Source organism: Saimiri boliviensis, chromosome 1 (genome assembly GCF_048565385.1).
Source record: "Saimiri boliviensis isolate mSaiBol1 chromosome 1, mSaiBol1.pri, whole genome shotgun sequence".
Lineage (NCBI taxonomy): Eukaryota > Metazoa > Chordata > Mammalia > Primates > Cebidae > Saimiri > Saimiri boliviensis.
This window is the reverse complement of record NC_133449.1, coordinates 72748097-72767944: the sequence shown is the minus strand read 5'-3', so window position 1 is coordinate 72767944 and position 19848 is coordinate 72748097. Positions and strand designations below refer to the sequence as shown.

Sequence of the window (19848 nt, the reverse complement as noted above, 5' to 3'; positions counted from 1 at the left end):
CCAAGTAAGACTACTATATTTCTTCCTACTATAGTTAGCTAGTATACTGAAGAAAGGTACACATGCTTTATTCTTAACACATTCCTTAAAGATGAAGCAATCAAAATGACTTTCTCGACACTGAAAAAATCCACTAGAAGCCAACAGATTATGAAAAATGTTCCTAGTATGAAAATAATGTTAAGTATTTCTTTCTTTCTTTCTTTTTTTTTTTTTTTTTTGAGATGGCGTCACACTCTGTTTCCCAGGCTGAAGTGCAGTGGCACGATCTCGGCTCACTGCAGCCTCCGCCTCCCAGGTTCCAGCGATTCTCCTGCCTCAGCATCCCAAGTTGCTGGGATTACAGGCGTGCACTACCAGTCTGCGTATTTTTAGTAGAGGCAGTGTCTCACCATGTTGGCCAGGCTGGTCCCAAACTGCTGACCTCAAATGATCTGCCCACCTCAGCCTCCCAAAGTGCTGGGATTATAGGCATGAGCCACCATGCCCAGCCATGTTAAGTATTTCTTAACCAGTGTGCTGAAATAATCACTGCCTGCTTCAATACCTAGCTCAAAAAAATTCCAAATTTTTCTTCAGATCCAAAAAGAAAAAGCTTTGATTCTTTCCATCTACTTTTTTCACTGTTCAGATTACATTTTTAATTGCTTTTATTTTTTTTGAGATGGAGTCTCCTTCTGTTGCCCAAGCTGGAGTGCAATGGCGTGATCTCAGCTCACTGCAACCTTTACCTCCCAGGTTCAAGAGATTCTCCTTCCTCAGCCTCTAGAGTAGCTGGGATTATAGGCACTAGCCACCACGCCTGGATAATTTTTTGTATTTTTAGTAGAGCTGGGGTTTCCAGGCTGGTCTCAAACTCCTGACCTCAGGTGATTCACCTGCCTCACTCTGGCCAACATGGCAAAATGCCATCTCTACTAAAAATAGAAAAATCAGCTGGGTGTGGTAGAGCATGCCTGTAATCCCAGCTACTCAGGAAACTAAGGCAGCAGAATTGCTAGAACCCAGGATGTGGAGGTTGCAGTAAGAAGAGATCGCACCACTGCACTCCAGCCTAGGGGACTGAGTGAGACTCCATCTCACAAAAAAAAAAAAAAAAAAAAAAAAAAAAAAAAAAAAAACGCCCAGCACAGTGGCTCACACCTGTAATCTCAGCACTTGGGAGGCCAAGGCAAGCGGAGCACCCGAGGTTAGGAGTTGAAGACCAGCCTGGCTAACATGGTGAAACCCCATCTCTACTAAACCAACACAAAAATTATCCAGGCATGGTGGCTGGGACCTGTAATCCCGCTACTCAGGAGGCTGAGGCAGGAGAATCTCTTGAACCCAGGAGGCAGATGTTGCAGTAAGAGTGAGCCAAGATCACGTGCCATTGCTCTTCAGCCTGGGCGACAGAGCAAGACTACGTCTCAAAAAAAAGGAATACAGCTATCAACTCTTATGTAAACCAATATAAATCTAAAAATTCTGTTGCCTGAGCAGCTTTTTTGTCAAGAATCCATTTTCACTACCAAATTCAGCGGCACCCATAACATGGATTATAAATTTCTAAAAGAAACAATATAAATTAGTAATGATAAACCAAAGTAAGTTAAGGAACATCTGGAGTACACTTGTAAACATTAGCTAATATACCATTGTTAGTACTAAGATAACATACTGGAAGCAGGAAAAGCATCCACCCATTAAAGTTGTAATTGAAGAGAAAGCCTAAGACTCTGGAGTTTCTAACAAGATGTTAAAAACAAATGAACTTGTATTTGGGTGATAAAACACTGAAGAACTGTTCTTTCTTTCCTTTATTTTCCAAATTTTCTCTAATTACTTTTACAAAGATAACAAGCTTCATTAAAAACAAAAAGAAACTGCTAAAGTCAGATTGCTAAAAATCTGATTGCTGGCTGCCCTTGTAACTTTCCCTAATAAAATATCCCTCATTTTCCTCTTACCCTAATTTTCACTAACACTTCTGCAAAAGTTTCCCCAAATTCCTGTTTTACTTTACTAGACACTCTAGATCAGGCGTCCCCAAACTTTTTACACAGGGGGCCAGTTCACTGTCCCTCAGACCGTTGGAGGGCCGCCACATACTGTGCTCCTCTCACTGACCACCAATGAAAGAGGTGCCCCTTCCTGAAGTGCGGCGGGGGGCCGGATAAATGGCCTCAAGGGGCCGCATGTGGCCCGCGGGCCGTAGTTTGGGGACGCCTGCTCTAGACAGACTACAAACATAAGTAGGCCAGATACTCATGTATTTGATGCCAGAAAAAACATAAAAACTATTTCTGGATTTGATCCCATTGAGGTCATTAATCTAGTCTTCAAAAGAAAAGGATGATGTGACACCACATTTACTCAAGAATTACTGTCCTGGCCGGGCGCGGTGGCTCAAGCTTGTAATCCCAGCACTTTGGGAGGCCGAGGCGGGTGGATCACGAGGTCGAGAGATCGAGACCATCCTGGTCAACATGGTGAAACCCCGTCTCTACTAAAAATACAAAAAATTAGCTGGGCATGGTGGCACGTGCCTGTAATCCCAGCTACTCAGGAGGCTGAGGCAGGAGAATTGCCTGAACCCGGGAGGCGGAGGTTGCGGTGAGCCGAGATCGCGCCATTGCACTCCAGCCTGGGTAACAAGGGCGAAACTCCGTCTCAAAAAAAAAAAAAAAAGAATTACTGTCCTTGTCATCTATGAGCCATTCCTGCTTCTCCCCCTTGAAAATTCCTCCTCACTCCCTCTGTTCCTCCAAATCTAATTGCTGACAATTTCCTTTCAGGTCTCTTTTCTATAAAGTCTTCCAAAACACAGATAGCTAATCACAACCCACCAACCCCCTGAAATCTTGTTGCTCTCATCAACGACACACATCTGGAATTTGCTATATTTACTGGTATTTGACATGTATAAAATCTATTATCTATATTACTAACCTCCTTAAGCATAAAGATTATATTCCTAAATCTTAGCACTAATAGAATGCCTTTCATGAAAATTATGCATACTACCTGAAGAATGCTCATAGTTTTCCAAGTTCTTTTATATACATTTGAATTTCACCACTACCCTGAAAGGAATAATGATTCCAATTATCCTATTTAACAAAAGGGAAAATAAATTCAGAGGCTAACTTGTCAAAGTTCTAAACTAATCTTGAATATCTATTTACAGTACTAAACATACATATAGCAAATTCAGAAAAAGCCCTTAACAGTACAGGTTTATAAACTTTGATAGAACAGTAAATCCATGTTCTTTACTGTTACCAAGAAAACCACTAAATTAAGAACCTCAAGTTCAACTCTGATCACCTGTGCAAAACCAACTTTGTCCTTGTAGCCCTTGAAAAAAAATTTTTTTAACTGTCAATAAAGCAAACATGTCACTACAAGAAAACTACCGTCAACTTCTAAAGCATAAAATTCTAATAAAATGCTACGATTTCAGTTTAGTGCAAAAGATTTCAGCATCAAGCCACAGTGTTACAAAACTTGAAGAATGCATTTTGCAAGAGCCATGTGACACACATATGACAGTCAGCTAAACTGGTGGGTGGACCTTTTAGGGGAAAATGTTTAGTAGTAATTGATCAAAGCAGCAAATAAACTCAACTTTTACAACAAATACTCACTTCCCCCATCCCTCAAAGGCTTTTGACACTGAAAAGGAATACCAAGTATATCTCTTCCAATTACTCATTACTTTATATATATGTAAACTGTAGAGGAAATTTTTAAAGAGCCATTGAGGAGAGCCAACAAAGTCTATCCAAAGGAAGTGAACACCAGTTCCCAGGAAAGGTGCCAGGTGTGTCACATCTGCTGTGGTGACCTCTTGAGTAAGCAAGAAAAAGAAATGCATTAACTTTTCATGACACGTCATGGAACCTCATTGCCAATCATTCCCTATCTGCAAGCATTCAAGCAGGTAATCCAAAACCTACATACAGATCTATCATAGGTCCCATTCGTTTCTCTTTCAACTTGACAGCAGGGTTCTTTAATCTGGTAGTATCAGAAAAACATTCCTTGGTTTTAGTTGTGTGTGTGTTTTTTTCCATGACCTACAGAAGACAAAATGACTTAGGTGTCCTCTAAAAAAAAAAAAAAAAAAAAAAAAAAAAAAATTCTCACAAGTGCCCAGGTTTTTAGGAGGGCAATGGAACCGCCGAGTTCTTAAAGAACTCTTCCAAGACACAACTCAAAAAGAAAACTTAAAAATGTTCAATCGCTTCTCACCATCTACTCATTCCCCTCAATCCCACGCAGTCCCGAAAAGCATCCATATTACCTGAAACCTGGCGGAGAGGATGGAAGGAGAGGGAGCCAAGCAGCTCAGGATTTGCAAGTGAAGCTGGTTTCCACCCCGAGGATCCTGACAGTTCCGCAGAGTGCGGGCGCAGGGTCTGCCAGTGCCCTCTAGGAGGGCTCTCCCACGCCATCCCCTCCCCTCAGAAACAAGTCCTCCTTCAAAAGTCACTGCCTCCGAGAAGCTGCCCCTTCACACCGCCTCAGGCCCCTCGGCACAGTTCCTCAGCGCCCGCCCCACCTTCAGGCCCTCCAACCTGACCTGGTCCAGGCCCCAGCGTCTCACCCCTCCGGCCCGACCCCTCCCCCGCCCGGCCGCCCCTCCGCGTCAGACAATGGGGCCCGGCTCCCGGCCGCCAGCCTCTCCTGACCCGTCACCCTCGCCTCACCCCAGCTGAGGCTCCGACTTCCGCCCCAACCCTCCTCGCCCCCTTTAAGATCCCTCAAGCTGGCCCACGGACCCAGCCGACCGGTGCTCTCCTGAACTCACTATTCGGGATTCATGCTGGACATGTCACTGCAGCTGCCGCCGCCGCCACCGCCGCCCTTGCTGCCGCAGCCGCCGCCCTAACTCTCCGCGCCACGGGTAATCGAAGGAAAGGAATGAGATAGGCTGTTCCGGGAGAGCAAACGTCTTCCCCCACTCCGTCCCCTAGAACACAATCAGCAGCCGCCGCCACTCAGCTATCGCTTCCACCCAAAATGGCTGCCGGCGAACCAGGAAATAGGGAAGCCTTAGACCCGAGGAGCCTTTACACAGCCGGAGGGCGGCCGCACCGCCTGGCATGCCGGGAATGGGAGTCGCGAGCGCGGTTACGCGAGCTGAAAACAGACGGTGCTGAGCGGAGGCCAGGACTCAGCTTCCCGCCAAGCCCCGCGCGTTTGGAGCATGCGTACTTGAAGGGTTGTCGCCCGCCCCATTCCCGACTCCCTCACCTCCCCACCCTCCGCCCCTCCTTGCTCCCCTCCCCTCTGACTCGCTGGCTAGGACTTCGCTCGGACTCCCCCTGGCGGATTGGCTAAAGCGGAGCGGCCCTGGTGATGTCAGCAGTGAGACGTGGCAGCCAGGCGAGTAAGCGCCCCACGCGGGAGGGGGCGGAGAGGGGCGGAGAGGGGCAGAGGGCGGTGCCGGCGGCCGACTGAAGCCGGGGGTCGGGGAAGGCTGGGGACCGGAGGGAGTGGTGGGACAGGAGGGAGTGGTCAAACCAGAGAGACCGACGGGGTGCAGGGGCGGGGAGGGGGCCGGGGGACACGCGTAGCGGCTCATACCTCCCGTGCGGCTTTTGCTGTCCTGACCAGCTTGAGGCGTGCGCCACGCGGCTGGCTAGTCCGAGGACGTCCGCTCTAAGGACAGAAGGGAAGTCAAGGGGCTCCCTGGACAGCCCGGAGCGGTTCTTTTACTTCTCACCCAGCCCCACCTTGGTTCGGTCATCGTCCACTGTTGGCCCCGCGCACTACCATTTTCTTTTATTTCTTCCCATTCTTACTGCCACTCCTGTCTTTTTTTTTTTTTTTTTTTTTTTTTTTTTTTTTTGAGACGGAGTTTCACTCTTGTTGCCCAGGCTGGAGTGCAATGGCGCGATCTCGGCTCACCGCAACCTCCGCCTCCTGGGTTCAGGCAATTCTCCTGTCTCAGCCTCCTGAATAGCTGGGATTACAGGCACGCACCACCATGCCCAGCTAAATTTTTGTATTTTTAGTAGAGACGGGGTTTCACCATGTTGACCAGGATGGTCTCCATCTCTTGACCTCGTGATCCACCCGCCTCGGCCTCCCAAAGTGCTGGGATTACAGGCTTGAGCCACCGCGCCCGGCAAAGTAATTCCTTCCTCAGGGTGAGAATTTAATTTTTTTTCTTTTCTTTCTTTTTTTCTTTTTTAGAGACGGGGTTTCACCAGGTTGGTCAGGTTGGTCTTGAACTGCTGACCTCAGGTAATCCACACGCCTCGGCCGCCCAAAGTGCTGGGCTTAGAAGCGTGAGCCACCGCCCCCGGCCTACCACCCCTGTCTTAACTCGTCAGCCTGAATATTGCAGTAGTCTCCTAATGGACTCTGCCTCTCTCTTCTCCACCCCAGCCCATTTGCGCACACAGTCGGATGTATCTTTCTGAGACAGCACCTCTACGGTGACCCCGCAACCTTCAATGGCTCCGCATTCCATGGATGGGAGGGACACAGCCCACAGCCAGCCTAAAATCCAAGTCCTCCCTTCGTGCCAACCTTCAAGTTGAGCTGTAATGTCTTATTTCAGTTGTTACTAATCCTGAGCCATTCTGCAAGACTGGAAAATAGTAAACAATAAAAACATGCAATTCATCACCACATAATGCCTACAATTTCTGAGAGTATTATTTATTAACTCGTTTTTTAAAAACCTGTGGTCTTAACAGCTCTCTTTAATCAGCTCAGGAATTTAAATCTCCACTAAACTTTAACACATTATCTTGAGTTATTTAATTACAAAGGGCATAGTATAATACATTGTCCAAAGTTTATCTTCCAGCTTCTAAGAACTAAGAAAATTGTCTCCTGAGACTCACTGCAGAATCACTTTAAATTCCTACAACGCCAAAATATAGAAAGAAGGCACTTACGTCTACCTATACACTAATTACACCCCTTAACCCTCAAATTCTGCCATGGGCCTTAGTTGATAAATTTTCTAAAAGTTATACGAGTTTCTTCACATGTTGGGTTCTGAAATGAACACTGTCACCAACCAAGGAGTATCCTGAATGGTTCAGTTAACAGGCACAAAAAAGTGATCATTACCCTGGACCCTAAAGTCTATGGCCCTTCCTGCTTATTGTAATTTCAAAGAATAAAAACTTAGAAAACTGGTCTGGCACAGTGGCTCACACCTGTAATCTCAGCACTTTAGGAGGCCGAGGTCCACCAATTACAAGGTCAGGAGTTCAAGACCAGCCTGACCGACATGGTGAAACCCCAACTCTACTAGAAATACAAAAATTAGCCGGGCATGGTGGTGCGTGCCTGTAATCCCAGCTACTCAGCAGGCTGAGGCAGGAGAATTGCCTGAACCCCAGAGGTAGAGGCTACAGTGAGCCTAGACGCCACTGCACTCCAGCCTGAGCAGGACTCCATCTTAGGGGAAAAAAAAAAATCTCAGAAAACTGTGACCTGAGTCACTAGTAAAGACACACACACACACACACACACACACACACACACACACCCCAAAAACCCCTCAGAAAAGTGTCTAGAACTCATCCTGAGCCAAAAATACAATCTGTCCTCCCCTGGGAAGTATACTCCCAAACTTCCTTTAATTAACTCTTTTCTTCCCAACAAAGAATTGCCTCTGGCTGGGCATGGTGGTGTACACCTGTAATCCCAGCACTTTGGGAGGCTGAGGTGGGTGAATCATCAGGTCAGGAGATCAAGACCATCCTGCCCAACATGGTGAAACCCCATTTCTACTGAAAATACAAAAATTAGCGGCTGGGCACAGTGGCTCATGCTTGTAATCCCAGCACTCTGGGAGGCCCAGGTGGGTGAATCATGAGGTCAGGAGTTAGAGACCAGCCTGACCAACATGGTGAAACCCTGCCTCTACTAAAAATGCAAAAACATTAGTTGGGCATAGTGGCAGGCGCGCCTGTAATCCCAGTGACTAAGGAGGTTGAAGCAGGAGAATCACTTGAACCCAAGAGGCGGAGGTTGCAGTTAGCCGAGATCACCCCACTGCAGTCCAGCCTGGAAGACAGAGCGAGACTCCATCTCAAAAAAAAATACAAAACTTTGTTGGGGTGTGGTGGCTCATACCGGTAATCCCAGCACTTTGGGAAGCCTGGCGAGTAGATCATTTGAGGTCAGGAGTTCAAGACCAGCCTGACTAAAAACACAAAAATTAGCTGAGCATGGTGGTGGGTTCCTGTAATCCCAGCTACTGGGGAGACTGAGACAGGAGAATTGCTTGAACCTAGGAGGTGGAGGTTGCAGTGAGCCAAGATCATGTCACTGTACTCCAGCCTGGGCAACAGAGTGAGACTCCACCTCAAAAAAAAAAAAAAAAAAATTATCGGGGTGTGGTGTCAGGTGCCTGTAATCCCAGCTACTCAGGTGGCTGAGGTGGGAGAATTGCTTCAACCCGGGGGAGGCAGAGATTGTAGTGAGCCGAGATCACACCACTGTACTCCAGCCTAGGTGACAGAGCAAGACTCCATCTTACAAAAAGAATGGGGCTTGGGCCTTGGGAGAGGCAGCGATAAGCTACAGGAGGGCAAGAGGGGACATGCATGGTGAAGAAAGGTTGTCCAGCCTTGCAGATAAAAAGTCTCTCAGGTAATAAACGTTATCTCTAGGCAACCCTCTTTCTGATACAGATACTTTACTAATGTAGATTTCCTTTATAGACATAACATTTGTTTTACAAAAGGAAAGCTTTTCAGATCTACTCCTGTGTCTGCAGTTTTCTCAGAATAACCAGCTCAAAATATGCCACCAAAGAAGTATATTTTAGGAGGGCATATTCTAGTCCCCTAGAGTGACATTTAAAGTAGTATGTCCTGAGCCCCAACATCTGTTTCTCTCAGCTTCTCTGAAAGTTTTAGGTGTACTTGCTGTGTACCAAGGACAGAAAGGCTCATAGCTTAGCTATCGTGTTGTAGAATATTATGCAAAGAGATCAGAGGCAGCTTAGCCTGAGAGTGGTAGGTGGGTGTTCCTACCCCCACTGAAATTTATGTGCAATTACTTTAAGACTTCCTCCCCAAATTTAAAGTAGCTAAAAAATCACACTTTTTAAAAGTTTTGCTGATTCAAACTTTAATATATACATTTTTTATGTGTGTTTGTTTTGAGAAGGAGCCTCACTGTGTCACCCAGGCTGGAGTACAGTGGCTTGATCTGGGCTCACTGCAACCTCCCCCTCCCGGGTTCAAGCAATTCCCTGGCCTCAACCTCCTGAGTAGCTAGGATTAGAGGTGCGCACCACCACACCCAGCTAATTTATTGTATTTTTAGTAGAGACGGGGTTTCATTTTGTCGAACTCCTAACCTCAGGTGATCAGGCCATCTCAGCCTCCCAAAGTGCTGGGATTACAGGTGTGAGCCCCTGCGCCCAGCTCAAACTTTAATATATTTTATGTTTAGGTATTTAGAAGTAGTTGCATTTCTAGTTCAAGTGAATAACTCAGAATCTAATTCATTAAACTAATGTGAGCCCTGTTGGCTGCCCTATTGTTGAGTCAGAATTATCCTAGGGCTGTTTATGCATTTGTCCATTAGCTTGCTTTTCTCCCTTTTTTTTTTTTTTTTTTTGAGACAGAGTCTCACTCTGTCGCCCAGGCTGGAGTGTAGTAACATGATCTCAACTCACCGCAACCCAGGTTCAAGCAATTCTCCTGCCTCAGCCACCCGAGTAGCTGGAACTACAGGCGTGTGCCATTATGCCCAGCTAATTTAAAATTTTTTAAAGAGATGTGGCCGCACTGTTTCCCAAGCTGGGTTTGGTGGAACTATCCTATATCTTCACTGTGGTGATGATTAGTAACTCAAATGCATATGCTTGTCAAAACTCTTACAACCATGTGCTGAGACCAGCCTGACCAATATGGTGAAACCTTGTCTATACTCAAAATACAAAAATTTGCTGGGCATGGTGGTGTGCACCTGTAGTCCCATCTACTAGGGAGGCTGAGACAGGAAAATTGCTTGAACCTCAGAGGCAGTGGTTGCAGTGAGCTGAGATAGCACTGCACTCCAGCCTGGGCAACAGAGCAAGAGTCCATCTCAAAAAAAAAAAAAAAAAAAAAAAAGAATAAAAGAAAAAACTATGTGCCAAAAAAGGGTGATTTAACTGTACATAAATTATATATCAATTATGAACATGACATTTAAAAAATCATACATAGTGGGGCCAGGCATCGTGGCTCACGCCTATAATCCCAGCACTTTGGGAGGCTGAGGTGGGTGTATCACTTGAGCTCAGGAGTTTGAGACCAACCTAGGCAACATGGTGAAATCCTGTCTCTACCAAAAATATAATACAAAAATTAGCAGGATATGGTGACACATGTCTGTGATCCCATCTGCCCAGGAGGCTGAGGCAGGAGAGTCACTTGATCCCAGAAGGCAGAGGTTGCAGTGAGCTGAGATTGCATCACTGCACTCCAGCCCCAGCCCAGGTGACAGTGAGACTCCATCTAAAAAAAAAATAAAATGGAAGTGGAAGTACAGAGGAAAGAAGCAATTCCAACTCAAACAATTGGGAACAGTTTCTTGAAAGAGGTAATATTTGAGTTAGGCCTTGAAAAAAAAATAAAATTTTGATCACTGGCAGAAGTGGGAATGAGGAAGCCATTTATCCCAGAATGACAAGAGGATGTAAGCAGAATCACAGATATGTGGAAATGCCTGTGTATTTCAGAAATAGTGATCACAGATTCCATGGGAGACGAGGTGGGAGAAGCTAAGGCTAAGATCAGATCATGGGGAGTGCTGATGCCTGCTAAGGGATTTAGACTCTATTCAGTAGGCAGTGGAGAGCCAAGAAGAGTAATGAGAAGGAAGGGATGTGAGGTAACACGTTCAGTATTTTATTTTATTTTATTTTTTGAGACAGAATCTCGCTCTGTCACCCAGGCTGGAGTCCGGTGGCACCATCTCAGCTCACTGCAACCTTCACCTCCTGGGTTCAAGCAATTCTCCCACCTCAGCCTCCAAAGTAGCTGGGATTACAGATGCCTGCCACCATGCCTGGATAATTTTTGCATTTTTAGTAGAGGCGGGATTTCACTATGTTGGCCAGACTGGTCTTGAACTCCTGACTTCGTGATCTACTTCCCTCAGGCTCCCAAAGAAATCACAGGCATGAGCCACCGTGCCTGGCACAGTCCAGTATTTTAGAAGTAGCTCTGTGGAAACTGAAGATAGGAAGATTAGTTAAAAAGGTAACTAATCTGAGTTAAAAAGTGTGGTGTCTCAGCCTTGTAATCCCAGCACTTTAGGAGGCAGAGATGGGAGGACCGCTTGAGGCCAGGAGTTCCACGAGACCAGTCTGGTCAACATAGGGAGACCTCATCTCTAAATAAATAAATAAATATATGAGAAAAAAAAAAAGGTAATTAGATTCATTCAGGCAAGAGATGTTGCATCCTGACCTAGGGCAATTGCATCAAGAAGTGAAAGAAGGGGAGATGCAAGAGAGGAGGAGAGAGAATCTGAAGGCATGAAGGGAGGAGCTAAAAATAATTCAGAGATATCCAGTTTACCTGCCAGCAAGGGAACCAGGGCCCCAAGTGAGCGAACAGGCAAGGAGGGGCTTGGAGTGGGACAGAGGAGGAAGACAGGCAGCACTGTGTGGCTTGAGGTCAGACTTATAGCTCCCTGGTGTGAAAGTACTAGGAATATCAGACACTGTTTCCCTTCTGAATCAGCACAAAAAACAGAGCTAACAAAGCCAGGCAATAGTCAAAGTGGTAAGGATAGACTATTCAGAAATAACTATTGCAAAAGGCAAGAGTGCCCAGTCTAAGTCGAACTTAACATTGTGGAAGCAAAAGACAGGAGACTTTTTAAAGGCTGTGATGTGCTAAGGGAAAGGCTCTGAGGGGTGTTAAAGGGGGCTGGTCCATGTGATTAGGCCACCTGCAATTGTTCACTAGGACTTATCTGGAGGAGAAATAAACTTTTTGCATATTTATGACAGGAGGCAGTGATGCAAGTTACAGCAAGGTACCTACTGATCGGGGAGTAAGGACAAGAGTTATCTCCTTGAGTGCTGGCCTTTCAAAGAGAGGCTTTCAGGTCCTTGAAGAACCATTCTGGGTGGTAGAGTTACATCTCAAAGGGTAGAAAAGGGATTTATAATTGTAAACTTTCATATATATATATATATATATATATATATATATATATTTGATACAGACATATTTGATAGAGATGAGGTGTCCCTGTTTTGTCCATGTTCATTTTGAACTCCTAGGCTCTGGTGATCCTCCCATCTTGGCCTCCCGAAGTGCAGAGATTACAGGTCACCAGCCTCCAATGACGTTTTTAACACCATAAATGAAATGAAAGCCAGAGGAGGACTCTACTCTGTTCCATATTTACTCTCTGGTTTCCTCAACAGTTCTCTGAAAATTTCCAGAAGCTAGTATTATCTTCTACTTATTCTCCTATCAGAATCCTACATATTCTTAAGATCTCAACTCCAGTCACACCCCTTCCTGGAAGCCCTACCTATCCACATCAACCTGAAATGAATGACCTTTGTTTTTTCTGATCTCTTCGGTTCTTTTTTTTTTTTTTTTTTTTTTGAGATTGCAGGTGTGTGCTACCATACCCGGCTAATTTTTGTGTTTTTAGTAAAGACAGAGTTTCACCATGTTGGTCAGGATGATCTTGAACTCCTGACCTCATGATGTGCCCGCCTCAGACTCCCAAAGTGCTGGGATTACAGGCCTGAGACACCATGCCCGGCTGGTTCCTCTTTTTAGTGCTCATGGAATGTCTCATACTAAGCTGTCCAATTAAGAATCCATGAGACACATATGATTATTTAAAGTATTTAAAATTAAGCTAAAAGTTCTCGGTTGCACTATCCACATTTCAAGTGCTCAACAGCTACATGTGGGTAGTGACTACCACATTAGTGCAGATATAGAATTTTCTTTTTTGTATGTGTGATGGAGTCTTGATCTATTGCCAGGCTGGAGTGCAGTGGCGCAATCTCAGCTCACTGCAACTTCCTCCTCCCAGGTTCAAGCGATTCTCCTTCCTCAGCCTCCCTAGTAGCTGGGACTGCAGGTGCCCGCCACCACGCCTGGCTAATTTTTGTATTTTTAGTAGAGATGGGGTTTCACCATGTTTGCCAGGCTGGTTTTGAACTCCAGACCTCGTGATTTGCCCGCCTTGGCCTCCCAAAGTGCTGGGATTACAAGCATGAGCCACCTTGCCCAGCCAGAATATTTCCATCATGGCAGAGAGTTCCACTGGATAGCAATAAGTGTAAAATTATTTATAATTTTATATGTGTGTGTTTTGTACATGTATATGTTTTGTTTTTCCAGCTAGACTGTAGACTCCTTGAGGGCAAGACACCTTCTTTACCGTTCTGTACCCTTTTTTACCAGCATTTAGCACAGTGCTTTATACCTAATAGATGTTGGACTTACTTGCCGATAGGATGCTCAGAAGAGAGTTGTCTTTTTTTTGAGATGGAGTTTCCTTCTTGTCACCAAGGCTGAAGTACAATGGTGCAATCTCAGCTCACTGCAACCTCTGTCTCTCAGGTTCAAGCAATTCTGCCTCAGCCTCCCAAGTAGCTGGTATTACAGGCATGTGCAATCACACCTGGCTAATTTTTGTATTGTTAGTAGAGATAGGGTTTTACCATGTTGGCCAGGCTAGTCTTGAACTCCTGTCCTCAGGTGATCCATCCGCCTTGGCCTCCCAAAGTGCTGTGATTACAGGCGTAAGCCACTTCGCCCTGCCAGAACAGTAATATTAATAAACTTTGGGATAACAAATCTTTTTACTTTTTCCTCAGCCAAAAGTAAATCAGTAGGAATAATCCATTTGATGCCTAACAGATAAGAAATTCAGGCCGGGCACAGTGACTCATGCCTGTAATCCCAGCACTTTAGGAAGCCAAAGTAGGCAGATCACCTGAGGTCAGAAGTTCCAGACCAGCCTAGGCCAACGTGGTGAAACCCTGTCTCTACTGAAAATATAAAAAATTATCCGGGCATGGTGGTGGGTATCTGTAATCCCAGCTACTTGGGAGTCTGAGGCAGGAGAATGGCTTGAACCCAGGAGGCAAAGGTCACAGTGAGCTGAGATTGCACCGCTGCACTCCAGCCTGGGCAACAGAGCAAGATTTCATTTCAAAAAAGAAAAAAGAAAAAAAAGAAATTTCTGTGCATCCAGGCATACCCAGTGGGAAGAAAAGGCAAAGGAAGGGATCTACCACAGATACTGAAGTCCAGGCCTTTGATCCTCTGAAAGGAACATCCACCTGAATGCCTAGTTCCCTGACTCCCAGCTCCCATGGTGAAATATTTCTTTTTTTTCTTTTTTTTCTTCTCTCTGCAGAGCTTGCTAATTTCTATGAGGACAAGGTACTGCCAAAGCCACCACCATGTTCAGCAATTGGCAGGGCAGGCCACAGGTATGTTGGATAAAGTCAAATTGAAATTCTCTAAATAGGGCTCAGAACCATTCCAGATACCCTGTGCTTGGGGTGACACAGGGCTCAGCTAGCCAATCTGGACAACTTGTTTTGGAACATACCTCCAGCCATACCCAGCTCTCACCCACCTACCTGATCTCAGTCAATTAGGATAGCTTTAGGACTTAGTTCCTGGAACCTAAGAACTTTACCAGCAAGCCAGGCATGGTGGCTCACTCCTCTAATCCCAGCACTTTGGGAAGCTGAGGCAGATGGATCACTTGTGGTCAGGAGTTCGAAACCAGCCTGGCCAACATGGGGAAACCCTGTCTCTACTGAAAATACAAAAATTAGCCTGGTGTGGTGGCATGTGCCTGTAATCCCAGTTACTCAGGAGGCTGAGACAGAAGAATCGCTTGAACCCAGGAGGCAGAGGTTGCAGTGAGCCAAGATCATGTCACTGCATTCCAGATTGGGAAAAAGAGTGAGAATCTGCCTCAAAAAAAAGAAAAAGAAAAGAAATTTACCAGCAAACAAGAGCTGAGCCACACCTAATTATATTTAGTTTAGTGTTTTCTAACTTAACATCTACTGTTGTCTCATTGTTATAAGTGTAATATTTGTACCCTTGAGGTCAGGGCCCTCACTACCATCACAGTCCTACATATTTTTTGAGATGATTAGATAAAGCTGATGTTTGTGGAAGTGCCTTCCATAGAGGACGTCTCAAAAAAAAATGTAAACTCCCTCTGCTTTTGTTTCCTTTCCCAAATCTAGCACTGAAACATGCCTCCTTTTTCTATTTCTTCAAGTCTTACTCATCCTAAAAATGCAGTTTAAAGTCCACTTTCCAGCCAGGCGTGGTGGATCACTTCTGTAATCTCAGCACTTTGGGAGGCCGAGGTAGGTGGATCACCTTAGGTCAGGAGTTTGAGACTAGCCTGGCCAACATGGTGAAACCCCGTCTCTACTAAAAATACAAAAATTAGCAGGACATGGTGTTGCATGCCTGTAATTCCAGCTGCTTGGGAGGCTGAGGCAGGAGAATCGCTTGAACCCAGGAGACAGAGGTTGCCATGAGCTGAGATTGCACTACTGTACTCCAGCCTGGGCAACAAGAAGGAAACTCCATCTCAAAAATAAATACACGAATAAATAAATAAAAATACAAAAATTAGCTGAAAGTGTGGCGGCATGTGCCTATAGTCCCAGTTACTCAGGAGGCTGAGGCAGGATAATCACTTGAACCCAGGAAGCAGAGGTTGCAGTGAGCCAAAATCGCACCACTGCACTCCAGCCTGGTAGACAGAATGAGACTCCATCTCTCTCTCTCTCTCTCTCTCTCTCTCTCTCTCTCTGTCTCTCTCTCTCTCTCTCTCTCTCTCTCTCTCACACACACACACACACACACACACACACACACACACACACACACTAAATATTTCGCTAGGCCCCACAGTATGTGTCTGTGGTCCCAGCTACTTGGGAGGCTAAGGTAGGAAGACTGCTTGAGCCCGGGAGTTTGGGGGATGTCACGTACCACTGCATTCCAGGGTAACATAGAAATACACCATATCTCTAAAAAATAAGAAAAGTGTATATCTCAAAGCACTTTACACAGTGCCTAAGATGTTTTAAGCACTAGGAAACTTTGAGTGTGTGAAGTTTCTAGATAAACCCAATAAAGAAGCAAGTCACAGTCCTTTGGTCACTTGTATTCTAATATGTATATAACAATGGCAGGCTTGTATCAACCAAACCATTGTTTGACAAATCTCTATAATGGCTCTCTTGTGACAGATTGCTGATGCTGTGGCACCACCTGTGAGTGTGGCACCATAGCCTTCCTCCCTGGTTACTTAGGTGTTGGCTGATACTCTTCTGTCAGCCAAGCCATAACAACAGGCTATGTGCCCCAAAGGAACCCATTTTCACTTCCTTGTCAATGGCAACCCTGTGGACAACTTCTATTTCATGTAATGGTGATACCACATAACTAGGCTGGGCAAATCAGAATCCTGAACCAGCAGATAAGCAGCTATATGACAATATCAGTTCACATTAGAGCTCCATATAAAATGTTACGTATCGAGCAATATTCTCTGGAATTGGGTTAGAGCAGAAGGGTGAGAAAGTGCAGTTATTTTTTCCTACTCACTTTGCCACAAGAGGGTCAGCCAGGAAGTCTTATCAGTAAGAGTCGCCTTTATATACTCCATGAAATCCATCCTATGTTGATCTTTCATCTATTCATTGATCCAGTCATTCACTCAATTGTGTATTAATTACCGATTCTGTTCTAATATGGAGATATACCAGTTTTCAAAACACCCTAGGTCTAGACCCTCCTGGAGAATGTAAATTCTCATGAGAAGCCGGGTGCAGTGGCTCACACCTATAATCCTAGCACTTTGGGAGGCTGAGGCGGGTGGATCACTTAAGGTGGGGAGTTCAAGACCAGCCTGGCCAATATGGTGAAACTCTATCTCTATTAAAATATAGAAGTTACCTGGGCATGGTGGCACACACCTGTAATCCCAGCTACTTGGGAGGCTGAGGCAGGAGAATCACTTGAACCCAGGAAGCAGAGGTTGCAGTGAATCAAGATCACTCCACTGCACTCCAGCCTGGGCAATCGACTGAGATTCTGTTTCAAAAAAAAAAAAAAAATTATCATGAGAGAGATCTATCAATCAATTACTATATTTCCTCAAATCTAAGGCACCATTGATTGCCACAGTGGGTTTAATAACAGCTTTTCAGGAAAGATAAAATGTACTCCCACATTAAATAAACACAGTGATTAGATGTTAGTATCAAAAATACCTTCCCCAAAAAATCACCAAAGCAACATGTCACTAAGACAACATTTCGTTTCTTGCTTATTGTGGTAAGGCAGAGCACTTTCTAGACAGTCTTTGTAGCATTTCAGAGGAGAGTAAAGGCAAGATTGGGCTATTTATTGAGCTGTAAAAATTTGGTTTAAGGAGAATCTTTTACTGCTGGAAAAGAAAAGTCTTGGCTGGCACTGGATAAGAATCATGATATGGGCCGGGTGTGGTGGCTCAAGCCTGTAATCCCAGCACTTTGGGAGGCCAAGGCGGGTGGATCACGAGGTCAAGAGATCGAGACCATCCTGGTCAACATGGTGAAACCCCGTCTCTACTAAAAATACAAAAAATTAGCTGGGCATGGTGGCGTGTGCCTGTAATCCCAGCTACTCAGGAGGCTGAGGCAGGAGAATTGCCTGAACCCAGGAGGCGGAGGTTGCGGTGAGCCGAGATCGCGCCATTGCACTCCAGCCTGGGCAACAAGAGCGAAACTCCGTCTCAAAAAAAAATAAAAATGAAAAAATAAAAAAAATAAGAATCATGATATGATAATTTAGGATTGGTAGGCATAGCAATTTGAGCCAATAGATTCAAAGAATCTTGGGATACAATTTGTCATTTGATTTATTATTTTAAGAGTTGATGGGTCTTCTGGAAGTCTCTGAAATCAATAATATAATAATAAAATCAATAATAAAATTATTTTCAACTTTTATCTTCATGGGTAAGTGTTTCCTGGAATGGTAAAGTTATGCTGATGATGGCAGTACAATAGTAAGCCATGTTAATGCTTAGGGTAAGGTATGTCATAAACATGTCAAAAATGTGCACCTCAGGAGAAATAATTATACAATTAAGGATATGTAGTTACAGTTACAAAACATGCTGTGGAGAAATATAGGGTGTGATTGGAGCATATCATTGAGGCACCTTACCAATTCTGCAGAGGTCAGGAAAAGCATCTTTGAGAAACTCATCTTTGAACTGATGCAAAATGTTGAGTTTGGCTTGATGAAGTGGAGAGTGGATATGGCAGGATGAGATAGCATGTGTAAAGGTCCTGTGGCAGGAAGGAACATGGTATATTTAAGGACTTGCAAAATCAGCAAGGCTGGAGCACAGGAAGTGAGAGGGTAGAGGCACACTATGAAGGCTGATGAAGAGGGTGGAGAGTATTCTGTTGTAGAGGCCAAGGGAAACTTTCCTTTGCCCTCTGAAGAGTTGCTGAAAAGATCAACTCACCAAAGGCAGATGAACAGGAAAAAAGGCATACAAATTTTATGAACTTGTACATGGGAAGAACCACAGGGTAATTACCTACCCCAGAGGGAGATCAGAAGCTTATATACCATCCTGGCAAAACAGTCTGCAGGAGTGGGGAAGAGGGTTTCTGTTGAGGGGATTACTAAGGACAAAGAATGACTCAGAGAAAAGAGATTAATTTGTACATTATCTTGTGAAAGGATCTGTTCAGGTGTGATTACATTCTTGGTCTTGGGGGTGGGAAGAAAAAGTTTCTTCTGGTGGTTCCAGATCTTAGGCAGAAAAAGGAATTTCACTGTGCTTTGGGAGAGATGGTGAGTGGAGGTCAGGAAGAAGATCAGAGAGACCTGGAGGCTGTTGGTTCAGTTCAGCATGTCAAAGCCCCATATTTAAGGGTATTGGCTTCTGAACCCCAACACTGTCCACTGCTATGTTTCCCAATGACTATTTTTTTGAGACAAAAACACTTTATGCTCTGGTATTTGAAGACTGTATTCCCAGAATTATGGTCACCATTCTCAAGCCCTTCAAAACAGTGGCAAATGAGCCTCCATGCTGAGCTACCAAAATAACATTAGATTTAAACCTGTTGCCCAACAATAGCAAAACCAGTTCTAGAATATCCGCCTACTTGAACCCAAACTTGTGGTCAAACGGGTTGTCTGAATTCTGGTCTGGAGATCTGGCCATGCCCAAGAGGAAGCGAAAAGAAACCAGATAAATTTAAATTAAGGAAGAAGAGCTATTTCTAAGTGCTTGGTTTGAAATTTATCAAACAACTATTTTTTTCTTTGAGATGGAGTTTTGCTTTGTTGCCCAGGCTGGAGTGCAATGGTGTGATCTTGGCTCACTTCTACTTCCCTGGTTCAAGAAATTCTTCTGTATTAACCTCTTGAGTACCTGGGATTTTTTACAGGCATGTGCCACCATGCCCGGCTAATTTCATATTTTTAGTAGAGACAGGGTTTCGCCATGTTAGCCAGGTTGGCCTTGAACTCCTGACCTCAGGTGATCCACCCTCCTTGGCCTCCCAAAGTGTTGGGACTACAGGTGTGAGCCACTGTGCCCACCAACTGCAGTGAGCTGTGATTGTGCTGTTATACTTCAGCCTGGGTAACAGAGGAAATTTCTTAAAAAAAAAAAAAAAATTGGGCCAGGCGCAGGGTGGCTCATGCCTGTAATCCTAGCACTTTGGGAGTCTGAAATGGGTGGATCACCTGAGGTCAGGAGTTCAAGACCAGCCTGGCCATCATGGTGAAACCCCATCTTTTTTTTTTTTTTTTTTTTTTTGAGGCAGAGTTTCGCTCTTGTTAC

At 44.8% G+C, this 19848-nt stretch overlaps 1 protein-coding gene across 1 annotated transcript in view; it reads right to left on the bottom strand.

Moving 5' to 3' along the window:
- Nucleotides 1-5040, bottom strand: part of RAB1A (RAB1A, member RAS oncogene family) — a 38180-nt gene extending 33140 nt beyond the window's left edge. The window contains exon 1 of the mRNA XM_010333535.3: nt 4796-5040. Coding sequence (XP_010331837.1) covers nt 4796-4818 — 23 coding nt within the window. The 5' untranslated portion in view covers nt 4819-5040. The remainder of the gene's footprint in view (nt 1-4795) is intronic.
- Nucleotides 5041-19848: the final 14808 nt, after the last annotated feature.